Raw genomic sequence first — 15,985 nt, forward strand, 5'->3', positions numbered from 1 at the left:
CAAATTTTAATCTATACCATATTTAAGCCATTTTTTTGGTATTTTTTATTGGTACATAATATTTGTATTATTAGAGACACCTGCGTCCAGTATACAAAGGGAGAGGACAAGAAGTTGAGTAACTTCACTTCTGAGTTTCAAAGTTTTGTCTACAACCGCCACCCCAATAAAGAAAATTGTAGAACTTCTCATCACTTGTATTTATGATCTATTAACTCTCAATTAATCAACAGAAAAATCATTACATCAATTAAATTGAGAAATTAAACCTAAAATCCATCTGAAAATTTTACCAATAATCTCTACAAGAACAAGATCCATGTTTAAAATGGTGGAACCGACTACGATCCCTCACAACAATCTCTCGATCAAAAACCTTGGATATGAGTTTTATGGCGAGGTGGCAATCTGCACACACCCTCAAGTTCTTCACAACTCTAATTGGGCTCTTGGGTGGCGTATTAACAAGCACGAATGCAATTGCAATCTTCTCGCTATGATAGGACAATGCAGTTTCCTTTTCCTCTTCTTCAATGTCTGCAAGCACATTTGCAGTATGAGGGGCATAACCTTCCAATTTCAACTTCTTTGTAATCTCCCCTAACATCGCATATATATCCTCACTTTGGGAATGAGATCTATCTCCCATGACGAATTCATAGACACGATTTCCTAACTCAACAAGGCTATACCCTGGTGTTTTTTTCACCCCTTCCTCCAGCATTGTCCTCCTCACATTTTGCACATCCATCCAACGCCGCTCTGATGCATAGAGATTAGAGAGAAGCACATAATCTCCGCTATGCTTAGGATCTAATCGCATGAGTTGGGCTCTTGCGACCTCCCCAAGGGCCAACTGCCCGTGTATCGTGCATGCCCCTAATAAAGTCCTCCAAACAACGGCATTAGGCTTCAATGGCATGTTTTGAATGTATTCGTATGCTTTCTTCACCAAACCTGCCCTACCCAACAAATCAACTATGCAACCATAATGTTCTATCCTCGGCACAATGCCAAATTCATCTTTCATCCTCTTAAAATAAGCAAACCCCTGATCCACCATCCCACAATGACTACAAGCATACAACACTCCTACGAAAGTAATTTCAGTTGGAACCAATCTCTCTCTCTCCAACTCCTTGAAAAGCTCAATGGCTTCCTTACCAAACCCATTCACAGCCAAACCAACAATCAAAGAATTCCAAGAAACCACACACCTTTCGCCTATCTCATCAAAAACCTTTTGTGCCTCCCTAATGCTTCCACACTTGGCATAAAGGTCCAAAAGGGCATTAGAAGCATGCGAATTCTTGTTCAACCCGACCTTCAACATGTGCACATGAGTCCTCCTACCCAATGCCAAAGCCCCAAGCTCGGCACAAGCGGTAAGCAAGCTAACCATGGTGAACCCATCAGGCTCAACACCCTCCAAACCCATTTCCTTGTAAAGTGTCAACGCCTCATTGGGCATTCCATTGAGTGCAAACCCATTAATCACAGAATTCCAACCCACAAGGTTTCTCTCAGACATTAACTCAAACACCTTGTGTGCACTCTCAGCATGCCCACAAGCGGCATACATATGAACCAAAGTGTTCTGCACAAAGACCGATGACCCAAACCCGTTTTTCACAGCAATGGAATGAACCATTTCACCCTCTCTAACATCCATTAATTTGGCAATGGCCTTTAGAAGAAAAGGGTATGTGTGTGTGTCAGGTTCAACAGAGTTCAAATGCATTTTGTGGTGAATCTCAACAGCTGGACTTGGGTTTTCACTCTCAGCATAGCCTCTAATCATGGTGTTCCAAGTGAATATGTTTGGGTTTAGGATTTGTGTAAAGATTTTGTCAGCATAGGACATGGGTCCTGAGAGGGACACAAGTTGGAAGATAAGGTTTTTGCCGATGTCTGGGTTGGTGAGAGGGACACCATGTTTGATAGAGAAGGCATGGATTTGCCTGAGCTTGTAGTTGGAGGAAGCGCATGTTAGCAGGAGAGCAATGCATTTTTGGAGGATGTTGGGTTTTGGGTTTTGTTGAGGAATGGTGGGTGTGGAGAGTGGTGAGTAAGAGAAGTGGTTTGTGGGGTTTTGGTGGGAGAGAGGTGCAGTTGACGATGGTGTAGGATGTGAAGAGAATGTGGGCATGTCATAGCATTGCTTGTGTGAGAAAGGGACTTGAAGTTGGTTTATGTAATGAGAAACTATTAACTATGGGTTGTTTTGGGATGTTCTAAATAAATATAATTTTTTGACTTTTTAGATTAAAAAATTGAGAAAAAAATATGGTTGTTTAGATTAATTTTTTGACTTTTTATGAAAAAATATGTATTAAAAAATTATATAAATTAGTGTGTAGGGAAAAATTAGAATTGAGAATTGTGTAGTCATAATTTTTGACTTTTAGTAAATAGTGATAACTTTTTAATTTTTTAAGTAACTTTTTAATTTTTTATGGACTTACCAAACTTGACCTAAGTTTGGCCTTTCTTGATTGTAATTTGATGATGAATGGTCAACTGAAAGTAAAATACCAGCATGGTACAACAGAATCTACGCATAAGAGTGATTGAGGAGAAGTTATTGGTCGGTCTTCATAGTTTAAAATTTTTTTGATTGACAGAAGGGATAGGTTTACAAATTTATATTAAGTAATTGAAAAATATAAAAGAATATGATGAATTGTGATTGATGAATGACATAATGGCGTGGCGGTCCTAAACCAACCAATAATTTTTTGTGATTTAGGGATCAAACAGGAAAATATATTTGATGGTCAGGAGCCATTACATTACATTTTATCTTGATCAATCTAATTCAAGAAAATAGTGCATGATATCCAATTTTTTTTCTTTTACTTTATTTTATATTAAAAAAAAAAAAAACTTAATAGGAGTTAAGAGTGGATTCTTTTTAATTGACATTCAAATGGAGAGGCTTTGCCTTAGTGGGCTCATTTCAAAGCATATTTTGATAATTTGAATCGTTTAATTTATATGGCGAATTGAATAGAGCATACATGAAATAAATCCAAAGATATTGATAGCTAAAAATCATACTTGCTATTTGTATTTTAAAAATAAATGTGATTGGATTATCTAATTGTCGATATTTATTATTTAATTAATTTGGAGTCACAAGATAGGCCCACATATAGGACCTGGCCATTTCCTCGATAAAATGGCCGGTGCAAAGGAGAGGTTTGTTGTGATGAAAGGTTACTATGAGCTTGTTACCAATTATTTCTTTCTCTACGAGTCAATTTTATGATGTAATTTTATTTTATTTTTGGTATAACACAAAGATTGGGGAAACACTACCCGTGCAGAAGGGTGTGCACCATATACACCTTATAACTAAAAAGGAAAATCACATAATTTTGATTTTTTGGATCATAACTAAAAAAAAAAAAAAATCATAACAAAATATAATAAGAGGCATAACTAAAGAATTCATGAGTTATAACTAAAGAATTCATGAGTTATAACTAAAGAAAAAAATAGTATAATTAAAGATACATATGATACATCATTTTTAAATGTTGAAAATTTGGTTTTATAAGTCTTATTTTGGGGCCAACTTTGAGTCCAAAATTGAGTGGGCCCCAAACGTCTTTGGGGTTAGTCCGAAAAGGTGACGTGTTCCTTGCCGCATGGCAAGTCACACGGTAAAGACGGTTCGTCAAAACTATTTATGGGTGAATAGGAACTTGATGTCGTTTTCGGATTCGTGGAATGAACATTTAAATAATTAAATGTGGGTTTCTTTGTAAGGCTTGTGTCACATTGAAACTTGAAGAGAATTGATGTGTGTATATAAGTTCTTGGTGTACTAACTTTAGTTGGGTCCCAAGGGGCACCCCAAGTTTGTAGAAAGAGGGAGTTATGGATAAATGGAATCTTGGCTCAAACCACCACACATGCGCGGCCCACCGCCGACCGGCCGTGCAGTTGTGGGTCAGGTCAGTTATAACTTTAATTTTTTAGAGAAAATTTATTTGAATTCTTAACGAAATTAATTCAAGTTTTGTGCTAAATTTGAATTTAATTTTTCAGTCCAATGTTACTTCTTCCAGTCCAATGTTGGAACCCGAATAGATTCATAACTGTCCAGACAAATTCAAAATATGGACAGTTTATTTAACTGCAGCATTCGAAACAGTGCACCTGTTCCAGATCTATTCTAGTTTGAAATTAACACCTGTTCATGTCTATAAAACCAGATCTGTTCCAGTATTTTTCTACATCCGAAATACAGTCTGAAAATTACTTATATGTTGTTCAATTTTTTGCTTTGTTTGCATAAATTCTTCATATTAATTTTTAGGAAAATTAAAGAGAGTATAGAACACAAGGTTTTAGTTCGCCGGATAAATTTATTTGGAGTGCTACTATAAATTTGTTAAGATCATTGTATCCTGAGAGACAGACGCCATTAGTCCGTAAGCACCGTAGCAGGGCGAATCTATTTTAAGGACAGAATGTCACACACTCGATTCGATCTTTTAAATATTCATTCGTTTTGATAAAAATAAATCCGGTACATAATTTATTTCATAATTTAATGTAATGCTTGTATATTAGAATTTTCCCAAAGATTAACCACCTCTACAAGTCACAAGAAGCTATTGGAGTGGCACCAGTGTGGCAGCATAAGTCTAAGGCTCTCTGAGACTCAAGTCAGAACCTGTATCCAGGTTAAAAGATAAGATAGTAGGTAGCGTTAGGAGCTAGGACAATATCAAGGATTCTCTCATTGAGTCCTTGCTTGTTGGTCATTAGACCCATTTAATTTTGATAATTTAAATTTTTTATATTTTAAATTTTATTATGTATATTATACTTATAAAAAATTAAATTGATCCGATATTAAAAGAATTAAAAATTGTTTATTTAAAAATATTTAATAAACAATTTTATTGTTTAATAAAACTTCAATTTACGTGATTTTCGATATTCGGTCAACTTAATTTTTTACAAGTATAATATACATGACAAATCTTAAAATGCAAACGGTTCAAATTATTAAAATTAGATCCAATAGCCCACCAAGTAGGGAGCCAAGGAGAGGATCCTTGCTCCATTGGTCCTACTCCTACAGAATTTCGCGGCTTGTGCAGGTTTTTGGTCTTTGTCCGAACCGTAGCATGGGAGAGGAGTCGTCTCACCTATGACAAAATTTGAATCCTTGCGCCAATACCTTTCAAATAAACAAACAAACGACTCACTCAAAAATCTTGTGCTACAAAATATGTATATCAAGCTGATTGTGCAAATGCAGGAGAACAATTGTTATCACTTTTCATGATATTTTTTTGCTTAAATGAAGAATATATCCACATTGAAGTGTTTGAACAAAACTTTAGTTATCCATTAATTATTATAACCAAAGTTTATTAGGGAGTTCGTGGAGGAGGGGGGGCTATAAGTACAAGCATAATAGCTGGCTTATGTTTTTCTCAAGCTAATACAGAAAAATGAATGAAGAAAGAAAATAGGTGGGAGAAAAGAAAAAAAGAAAAAGAAAAAGAAAAAGAAAAAGAAAAAGATCAATCAAAAAATTCCCACTGAGTAGTGGTTGAAGGAGGAAGAAGAGGAGGAGGATCGAAGGTCTCCCATTTGGTGGTGACAATCACGGGCTTTATTCTTGCATTTGATACCTTGATAGCATCAAGGGCTTCAACACACTTCTGCACTCTCTTGCCCTGCAAAGAGAACAGCCAAGATTACTGCTGGTTTGTCACACACCACATAGCTTTTCAATGATCACAATGTTAAACACCAGAAAAGTAAGATGACTAGTAAGAATGGATCTAAGTCATTCCCTTAATGGTAATAACATTGAAATATAGGTATAAATGGAGTGAATTCTAGGGTTGGTTGTAAACTCAGATGTTTTGAATTTGACTTTTGTTGGTATCTCCCAGGCTTAAGTGATATCTGATTTGCGAGTGATTGCAAACATTTGGTGTTTACTCAGCAGGGAGTGTCTAAAGAACCCTTGTAAGACTTTCTCACAATCATAATCACAAAAATTTTATTCTATTATATAAGTCATCAGATTCAGATATTATTTGATCAGAACAACATGGTACCAAGTTTAGATTAATTTGCTAGAAAATCATATTCATCATTGTGGATGTAAGCTGTCAATAGTCTTAGATCAGGCAAATTATTTTAGTTTCTTAATAAGTAATCTCATGTAGACCAGCAAAGTCTTTCAAGTAAAGTTTGGGGCTGTTTGTTATCATTTCCATTCTCTTCCGTTTTGTTTTTTGTGTTTTCGAAAACCAAAACTGAAAAAGTTTGGAAACACCCATCATTTTCATTTTTGATATCTTTATTCTAATCAGATACAAATTTGATTGCTAAGATTGCATTTAATGTTGACAGCTCATCACTGGAGTGCAAGGTAAAGGATTCAAAGAAAAACCCAAGTTGGTTAATAATTAATATTATTGTTTCTTAAGAAGAAATTGGCAGATTAAATGAAGGATCTGGAATAAAATACTAAGAACATGGCACAATACCTGCAAGTTTTTTGTAGCACAAGCATCTCCTTCAGTGGAAATCGTATCAAGCTTGACAGCTTGCCTCATTAACATCTCAATCAGTGTAGTGATCTGAACTTCTGGTACCTTATTCCCATTTGCTATTGACTTTTCAATTGCAGAAACCTGTGGAAAAACATAGAAAATTCACATAAAAAAGTGATTGGGTGATGAACTCGTAAACTATGGAGTCATGCATTAACATGCACGAGGATTATTAATTTTTTAAACCATGTCAGTAAATTTATGCTACTTGTTAATGAAATCATGCAGAGTTCAGTCATTAAGAACTTGATCCGAGTACATTTTTTTAAAAATATTTTTTGAGAGGGAGAATTGCACCGAGATAAGTACGGCCGAGCTACACTAACACAAGTTATAACGGACCGGACTGTTTGCTTGGTCGGAGCGGCTCCACGGGCTGTCATGCAGGGCCGAGTTGGATCAGTCGACCGGAGCATGGGGTCATTCGTGTTCCTGACTGAGCTGTGATTCGGCTAGGCGTTCGGCGAGGCATTCGTGTTCCTGACCGGGACCGCGCCAAGCATAGCCCGAAATGAATTTAGATCGGGGCGAAGGAGTGCGCCTCACGGCCAGTTAGTCCGGAAGGACCGACTTCTTACAGCTTGGCCGTATTGATCGTAGTTGTGTTTCTTCAAGGGATAGGTCGGTCATGATATCCCGGTTGAGTGTGCCACCTGGGCCAATGATGTGGTGGAGGGGATACCGGCTCCAAGCACGCGTCAATACCGTTTGGCAGTTTTACACGTATTGTTTGGAGGTTTTGCCTTTACACGCATAAGGTGGTAAGAGGCGAGCACTGCCACCTGTCTAGGGAAGGATAGCAGAGGTAGTGCGGGCACAATCCCTGAAGCTGCATGGCCAGCCTAGAAAAAGGAAAGAAGGGGAACGTTGGAGGTATGCTATCTGAACAACTCTCTCTCTCTCTAAAAACTGATGTAGAACAAGTAGCCAAAAACTTCTTGGAACAATTGGACCGACAAAAGGCAAGAAAAAAGATGAGTATTCTTCCCTAAGTGATCTGACTTGATCGTCGGAGGGTCTATCCGGCAACATACCGCCGGGCAGCTCACCGTTTCTCTGTTTCCAGGTCAGACTTCGTTATGTGAAGCTTGAGTTCAAGGAGTACGAAAAGCGAAGGATATTTCATCCCCGTACATTTTTTATATCACAATTAAATATTAATTTTGATCGTAGTTAATCTAGACAATCTAAGCTTGCAGGTCGTTTGGCAAAATTTATTTGAGCTTTAAAAAATGTCATAGCTTCATGAAATATAAATAGTTTAAATTGAAAATATATTAAAAGTTTAGAATTTAAATTGATAAAATTAAAAAAATAAGAGTTTATTTTGTTATAATGGTCAAATTCTATTTTTTTTGGTTATTTTCCCTAGATTAATTATGAATTACTTCAATAATTCAATTTATTTTGGAAAGCTCGTGTATAAATCATTATAAAAATAATTAAATTAATTTAATAATTATAATTACATAATTTCATAGCTATTTTTGATAAGTAATTTCAACAGGTTTTCGTTTTTCTTTTTAGAACAAAAATCAAAACGCAAGTATAGGAAAGAAAATATAAAAGGAGAAATCACCGACAGACCAAGAAATCAAGTGGACCAGAGGCAATTTGATAGGTGGTCCTAACCACTGAGCTCTTGTTGCGTGCTAACATATTTGACAGTCCTGAATCTCTCACACCATAAACAGGACCACCCACGTTCCATGGTCTCAATGCTTGTTTGATTGGGAAGATTATAATATAAAATTTGAATAATTAATTCATGAGATTCATATTTTATTCAAATTAAATTTTGATGGCTATCTTATTCAATAAATTGACGAATTTTTTAATGCAACAACTAATAACGCAAAACATATATATAATTGAAATTATATATTTCTACATTTATTTTCAAAAAGAAATTATGTATCTCACTAATCAACTTGGATAATCAATCCTATACAAATTTCAAAGATTATTAATTCCCTCGCTATTAATTCTGGTAACCAAAGGTGCCCTAAGAGTATCTGAATCTTCCCCATGTCTAGCCAACCAACAAGTGGCCTTGGGTAGTTTTTTGGAAAAATTATAAGTTATAATTAAGTACATATTTTTTTTAAAATAATTTCAAATTAGTGATAAATTTTAATAAAACTTTAATAATAATTTTTTCTATGAATTTACAAAATATTTTATGAAGATACTAATGTTTTACAATTTTTCTTAATTTTTTTATGGGTAAATTGCACTTTAAGAAAAATTGTAAAACATTAGTATTTTCATAAAATATTTGTAAATTCATAGAAAAAATTAAAAATTTTATTATTAAAGCTAATAACGCAAAACATATATATAATTGAAATTATATATTTCTACATTTATTTTCAAAAAGAAATTATGTATCTCACTAATCAACTTGGATAATCAATCCTATACAAATTTCAAAGATTATTAATTCCCTCGCTATTAATTCTGGTAACCAAAGGTGCCCTAAGAGTATCTGAATCTTCCCCATGTCTAGCCAACCAACAAGTGGCCTTGGGTAGTTTTTTGGAAAAATTATAAGTTATAATTAAGTACATATTTTTTTTAAAATAATTTCAAATTAGTGATAAATTTTAATAAAACTTTAATAATAATTTTTTCTATGAATTTACAAAATATTTTATGAAGATACTAATGTTTTACAATTTTTCTTAATTTTTTTATGGGTAAATTGCACTTTAAGAAAAATTGTAAAACATTAGTATTTTCATAAAATATTTGTAAATTCATAGAAAAAATTAAAAATTTTATTATTAAAGTTTTATTAAAATTTATCACTAATTTGAAATTATTTTAAAAAAAATATGTACTTAATTATAACTTTACCCCCTTTGTCATTTTCTTGCTTTGGCTATTTAAGTGTTTTTTTTTTCAATTTTTTTTAACTTATTCGAAAAGTCAACAAGCTTCGAAATTAGATTAAAAATATACATATATATATATATATATATTAACAATCACGAGATATAAAATATATTTTATTATATATAATTACACTAATATAGACTTAAGCTAGGTTTGGCATCCCTTAAAAAAGTTAAAAAGTCACTATATCCTATTTAAGTCAGATCACCTCTTTACCACATCACTTCAAATCCAACCCATATTTCATAAAAATTTAAAAAATACACTTATTTAGAATATCCCAAACAATCCCTTATTTTGGCAAAATAGTTAAAAATCAACTTTTTGATTTTTTTAGATTATATCGGGTATGTTTGGTTTGTGTTTGAGAGATGTGTTTTAGAGATAAAAAGTACGAAAACATGTTTGGTTTGGTTTTTTTTAAAAGATGTTTTGGAAAATTATTTTGAGATAGAGTTTTGGAAAAAGTGATTGATTTGATGTGTGTGAGAGAGAGATTTGTTTGGAAAACTTGTTTGGTTTACAAGTTTTGGGAAATTTTTTTGGGAAAATTTGTTTGGTTTGATTATTTTTGAAAACTTATTTGTAGAGAAAATTTCCCAAATTTTTTTCAGAAAATCAAACCAAACGAGCCCATCATCTTTCTATTTTTTTACATATTTTTTCAAAAAAAATCAAAAAACTAATTTTTAATCTATTTATCAAAATAGGCCATAAATCCAAACTCTATATATAATATATTTTTTTATTTAATGTAACAATTTACGTATTATTTTTTATCTAATTTTAAACAAAAATTAATTTTAAAAATAAATTGATAAAAACTTGACATATGAAAAATGACGGTGATTCATCCCCTAAAAATAGAACTCTAAAGAAAGTTCTATAAACTTGGCAATGAAAAAAAAAAAAAAAAAACCAAAACATCACATCAATTCAGGCTCGCCACCCGTAAAGCTCCATTATAGCTCATAATTTAGAGTTCTAAAACATTTTTGTATGAAAAATTAAATTATGAGAATTTTTTTTTAAGACTACAAAATCACCAAATATAAATCAGTGTGTTTGGTTTGAGTTTTTGGATTGAATTTTTTGAAAATTGAATTTTTTGATTTTCGTGTTTTTTTTTAGTAAATATTTTTAAAATTTTAAATATTTTTTTTACTTTTTTAGATGTACATTACTTAGATGTATCTAAAAAGTAAAAAATTTATGAAAAAATATTTCAAAAAATTAATAAATACATAAAAATATAAAAAAATATACTGAATTCCCGTATTTTTTTTTTTTGCATTTTTGGTGTTTAGTGAATTTTTAAAAGATTTTTTTCATAAATTTTTTATTTTTTAGGTATATTTATATTAAATATGTCTAAAAATAAAAAAAAGTTACTTAAAATATTAAAAAAATTCAGGAAAAACAAGAAAATATAAAAAATAAGAAAGTACAATTTTTTTAAAAATATTTTTGAAAAATTTTAACCAATTCTAACCAAGCAAAGTGAATAAAAAGAGCCGAGTATAATTACCCATTTTACTTATCCAAATCCAATTAATTAAATGGCTCCCACTTGAATAGTTGGTTAGACGGTCAAGATTCTAATTCTCAATGATGACACAAACCCCAACTGTACGGTGATGTAACTCCACATCATTGCCAGCTGTTATGACCATGACACTAATGCTGTCCACTCTACACACTAACTCCATCATCATTCACCTGATCCAACGGCCACCATTAAAAGCAACGCTAGTTGAGAGTTTCACTCACCTGCTCCGCCAGCTTATCGACCTCCGTGGATATGTCGTTGATTTGGCGATGTGCGGTCTGGATCTTGGCGTTCCTACGCATCTCGATGATCCTCCTCTCTCTGCTCGATGGGTCCTCGATCAGGATGACTTTTGATCGGTCTTTGACTCCACTCATGTCCAGGTACTCCCCATTCTCTCTCTCTTTTCCTCGGAATATTAACCGTTGATCTCCTGGTTCTAATCCAGATTCTGCTGTCAGAAGCTTCTTCATTTCCCCTGGAATTTCACAATTTTACCCTTAGCATTTCCATCGATGATAGACGGACTGTTTGGTGTAATTTCTTGTGATAATCATAAAAAACCATAAACAAACACACACATCTCCTCACTCCTAAATAATCAACATTTTGATAATCCATGAATAAAAATTACAGCAAAGAATGTAGGTGTTTGGTATGACTTGTTTGATCCACTAATAAATATATATTTGGAGTCTCTCATTGATAAAGTGTAACTTTTATTATATCTTATTAATTAAAAATAACTTCAATAAATTTTTAAAAATTGATTATTTGAAAATTAAAAAAAATAATCAGATTGTTTGATTGTGTTTTTTCAAAAACACTTTTTAGAAAGTTCTACTTTCTTATTTTCCGTATTTTTTTATTTTACTGAATTTTTTTAATATTTTAAGCAATTTTTTTTACTTTTTAGACCTACCTAACATAAATATACCTAAAAAGTAAAAAATTTGTAAAAAAACCTTTTAAAAATTCACTAAATACCAAAAATACAAAAAAAAAAAAAAAATCAGTACATTTTTTATATTTTTATGTATTTATTAAATTTTTAAAATATTTTTTTACAAATTTTTTACTTTTTAAATACATCTAAGGTGCATTTAAAAAAGTAAAAAAAATGTTTAAAATTTTAAAAATATTCACTAAAAATAAAAAAACACGAAAACAAAAAAATTAAATTTTTAAAAAACTTAATTCAAAAAACTTAAACCAAATATACTGAATATTTTTGACCTCTTATTATAAACAATGTGATTGGTGGGTGCAAATTATCATAACTGCTCATATCATTTTCTATATATTTGCTTATATATATTTGTTAAGAGTTTGTGTTGGATTGTTTATTGTAATTTTCATTTATTATTTATTAAATAAAAATAACTTAAATAAATATAAAAAAAAAATTGATTGTCTAAAAGTTGAAAATGACTATTTTCGACTTCTACAATTTTATTAGGCTCCGTTTGGCAAGAGCTAAATGGGATTTTTTTGACTATTTTAGTCACAAAAAATAAAATAAGCTATTTTAGCCACAAAAAATAAAATATCACATCCAACCCATAATCATTACATTCTTCTCTCACAAAAAAATCCAAAAAAGTCATTCTCAAACCAAACTTTTTAGCCGAGACTAAAATAGCCAAAAAAATCAAAAAGCTAACCCACTTCCCAAATGGAGGCTTATTAACTTTTAACTTCAACAAACTAATGTTTCATCCGTGCTTGTACGGGTTGTGTTTACAATTATTTATATATATGTGAATTATAATTTTTAAATGTCTTTTTTTTTTTTTTTTGCACACAAAAAAAGAAATATAACTAATGCAGCATATCTTCAATCAATTATTTTATATTCGTTTTTGTTCAAAATTTAAAAATAATATACGGGTAAAATTTGTAACTAAGGAAAAATTTATTCCTAGCGACATTTTTTTACTTCTATATAAATATTTAAAAAAAAAAATCTGAAAAAAGTAATCAATATAATATTACACATTAAATAAAAAAATGTAATTAGCAATTACGCTTATATAAATTTATATTATAGTTTTAATTTAATTTAATTTAAATTTTTTTTAAAATATATATTTTAAAAGCATTTTGCATGATCATCGGCCTTTTCTAATCTAATCAAGGGCATTGTGGTCATTTAAAATATTAATCCCGTGATCTTCCCTCCAATACCGTGGTTTTGCATGAAATCTGATGGAAATCTCAAACTCTCGTTTGGTTGCCAAGAAAATTAAAGAATTATCTTTAGAAAGAAATGCCAAGTTGTTGCAACTTCTAAGGTACCTTTGTTTGGTTAACGAGAAAGCATAGGAAAGAAAAAGAAAAAAAAGGGGATCCTAACCATTTTGACGTCCTATTAAACAGTAGCAAACCATTTTAATTTTGACATACAAACTTGTTTTCTTTTCCCATTGAAAAAGTAAACGCAAGCCAACAACCATTTCATTTTCCTACATTTTCTCAGCAACCAAACAGAAGAAAATTAAAAAAAGAAGAAGATCTGCAAAACTTACCAAATGTTGATTGAGAACTCACGGATATCTCGTACCGGATAGTACCGTGAGCGACCCGAATGCGAAAATTCGGAGCCTGAGGATCCGAATTGTCGGTTCGTTTCTGCACCAACATTCCACCGGGTCTCATTTCCCACTCAATCTCTTCTTCTCTCGATGTCGTCGTCGTCGTCTCCGAGCTTTCGCTCAATCGACGGTTGAAATTCAATCTTCTCTTAATCATCTTCAGTTCCTATAGTTTCCGGGAAAATGACTTGGAACCACCGAGAAAAAGTGCGTCTAAACTGAATGTTGAAGAATTTACAAAATATTTGAGAAATATATCCAACAATTATGCACCCATTGCTCTGCCGACACAAACAATTAGTGCTGTGTAGGCTATATAAGCTGTGTTTGTGGGGATGCAATATATATATATGTCTATGGGTGCTTGAAATAATCTATTTTGAGTCAATAAAAATAAAAAAATTAAAATGATAAAATGACACATTTTATATATTTATTAATATATATTTTTTTTCCCTTATACCCAACTGTTTAACTATAACAAAAATTTATAAATCATCTAAAACATAATTTTTTTTATATTTTATTTCATAAAATAATCAAATAATCAAAATGTCAATTAAAATAGTCAAGTTTCTAATCGAGATATGTTTTAATTTTATTTTTAATTTAATTTATTAGTTGATTTGATAGGATATTCTTTTGTTATTCTTAATAAAGATTAAAGAAGAAATAAACAAAATAAAATATAGAAAATAAAGAGTAAGAAGTTGAAAATTATTACAAAAAGTCCATTTTATATTTTTATTTTTTTGCACATTTTTTATAAATAAATAAATAAATAATTACTAAAATAAAACAATTTCAAATTAACTCATTTGTGAAGGCTAGTTTTTAGCTTAAAAAAAGAAAAGAAAAAGGGGGGGGTTAAAAAATCACTACAAAAAGTCAATATATTATTTCTACTTTTTTTAATTATTTTTTTTGTTATAAAAAGTTAATAAAAAAAATCAATTTCCAAAGACACTCGTTTTGCAAAGTGTGATGTGGAGTTCAAATTTTATCATTGTTTTCCTTGAAAAAAAAATCAATAATCTTATTAAAATTATATAACTCACATTACATCAGTTTGTAAAATAAAAAATAATATTAAAAACTTTTACAAAAAATTAGTTAAATTTTATTAAATATTTATATTGATCTCTTGTCTAGATTTCTTAGAATTTGCTTAATTAGACAACTTATAAAGCGTATGAAAAATAATTACATTTTAAATTTAGATAAACATTAGAGTTCTATAATTTTTATTAAACTAATTGCTTATATTAAACAATATGTTAATGATTCTTTAATGCTGTGTTTGGTTGGGGAATTTAGGGAAGGATTTGGAAAGGGAAATGGAAAAGGTAGGTGAAATGTAAATAAAACATGCCTATATTTCACTTAGGCCAAGTTTGGAAAGTCCCAAATAATCTATCTTTTTATCTTTTTATCTTTTTTCCATCACATCACCTCTCTACTTTTCTGCACATCTTTTCGTAAAAAGATAAAAAGTGCACTTATTTAGGTTATCCCAAACAACCCCTTAGTTTCACACACATTTTTCCTTTCCCTTTCCAAATCCCTCTCAAAATCCTCCAACCAAACACAGTATCCTTACACTTTAGTAATTATACGGGTAAATCACATTTTTATTTTTATAGCTTGGTTAATTCTTATTATTTTAATTTAAATAATTTATAAGTTCTTACCCTTTAAGGTTAGTACCAATTTGAATATGCCGTCCAAATTATCTTCAATATTTACGTATGACACTGTAAAATTATTAATTTTGACATCTAATTTAAACGAAACAACTAAATTAAAATTAACTTTAAAATATAATTTATTCTAATTATTTAACGTACTATATATTTTGTGGTGTGATGCGATATCATCATATTAATTATAAGAACTCATTTGGGATGTGTGTTGATTTTTTAATTATTTTAGTTTGGGGTTAAAAAATTTCTTTTGGAATAGGTTTTTTAGTTTTTTTGACTTTTGTGAGATAAAAAATAAAATGATTATGGATTAAATGTGACATTTTATCATGTTTAATTAAAATAACATATTTTATCTTATATGATTATTTTAACTCAAAATATTATGCTAAACAAACCCTAAATATGACTAAGCTTGTGTTTGGCAAGTGGGTTTGTAGGCTTTTTTGGCTATTTTAGCCACAAAAAATAAAATAGGCTATTTTAGCCATAACAAACAAAACATCACATCCAACCTATAATCATTACATTCTTCTCTCACAAAAAAACTCAAAAAAGTCAAAAAGTCAAAAAGTCCTTCCCAAACCAAGCTTTTAAGCCCAGGCTAAAACAAAAATGCTAGAGGCCTCAAAAATTCTACCAAAA

General features: G+C 30.9%; 2 protein-coding genes across 2 annotated transcripts; both read right to left on the reverse strand.

Moving 5' to 3' along the window:
• Window positions 1-176: 176 nt before the first annotated feature.
• LOC114297098 (Tetratricopeptide repeat (TPR)-like superfamily protein) lies at window positions 177-2,180 on the reverse strand. The gene has a single exon (XM_028241458.2). It carries the CDS (start codon window positions 2,147-2,149, stop codon window positions 290-292), a length of 1,860 nt encoding a protein of 619 aa, XP_028097259.2. The 5' UTR covers window positions 2,150-2,180; the 3' UTR covers window positions 177-289.
• A 3,169-nt stretch (window positions 2,181-5,349) lies between these two features.
• LOC114297099 (BAG family molecular chaperone regulator 2) lies at window positions 5,350-13,981 on the reverse strand. The gene is made up of 4 exons (XM_028241459.2): window positions 13,572-13,981; window positions 11,265-11,521; window positions 6,531-6,677; window positions 5,350-5,705 (listed from the first exon to the last, which is right to left on the reverse strand). The coding sequence occupies exons 1-4, from the start codon at window positions 13,792-13,794 to the stop codon at window positions 5,550-5,552; spliced, it is 783 nt and encodes a 260-aa protein (XP_028097260.2). The 5' UTR covers window positions 13,795-13,981; the 3' UTR covers window positions 5,350-5,549.
• Window positions 13,982-15,985: the final 2,004 nt, after the last annotated feature.

This window comes from Camellia sinensis, chromosome 9, assembly GCF_055761805.1.
Source record: "Camellia sinensis isolate YWXY chromosome 9, ASM5576180v1, whole genome shotgun sequence".
In the NCBI taxonomy this organism is placed as follows: Eukaryota; Viridiplantae; Streptophyta; class Magnoliopsida; order Ericales; family Theaceae; genus Camellia; species Camellia sinensis.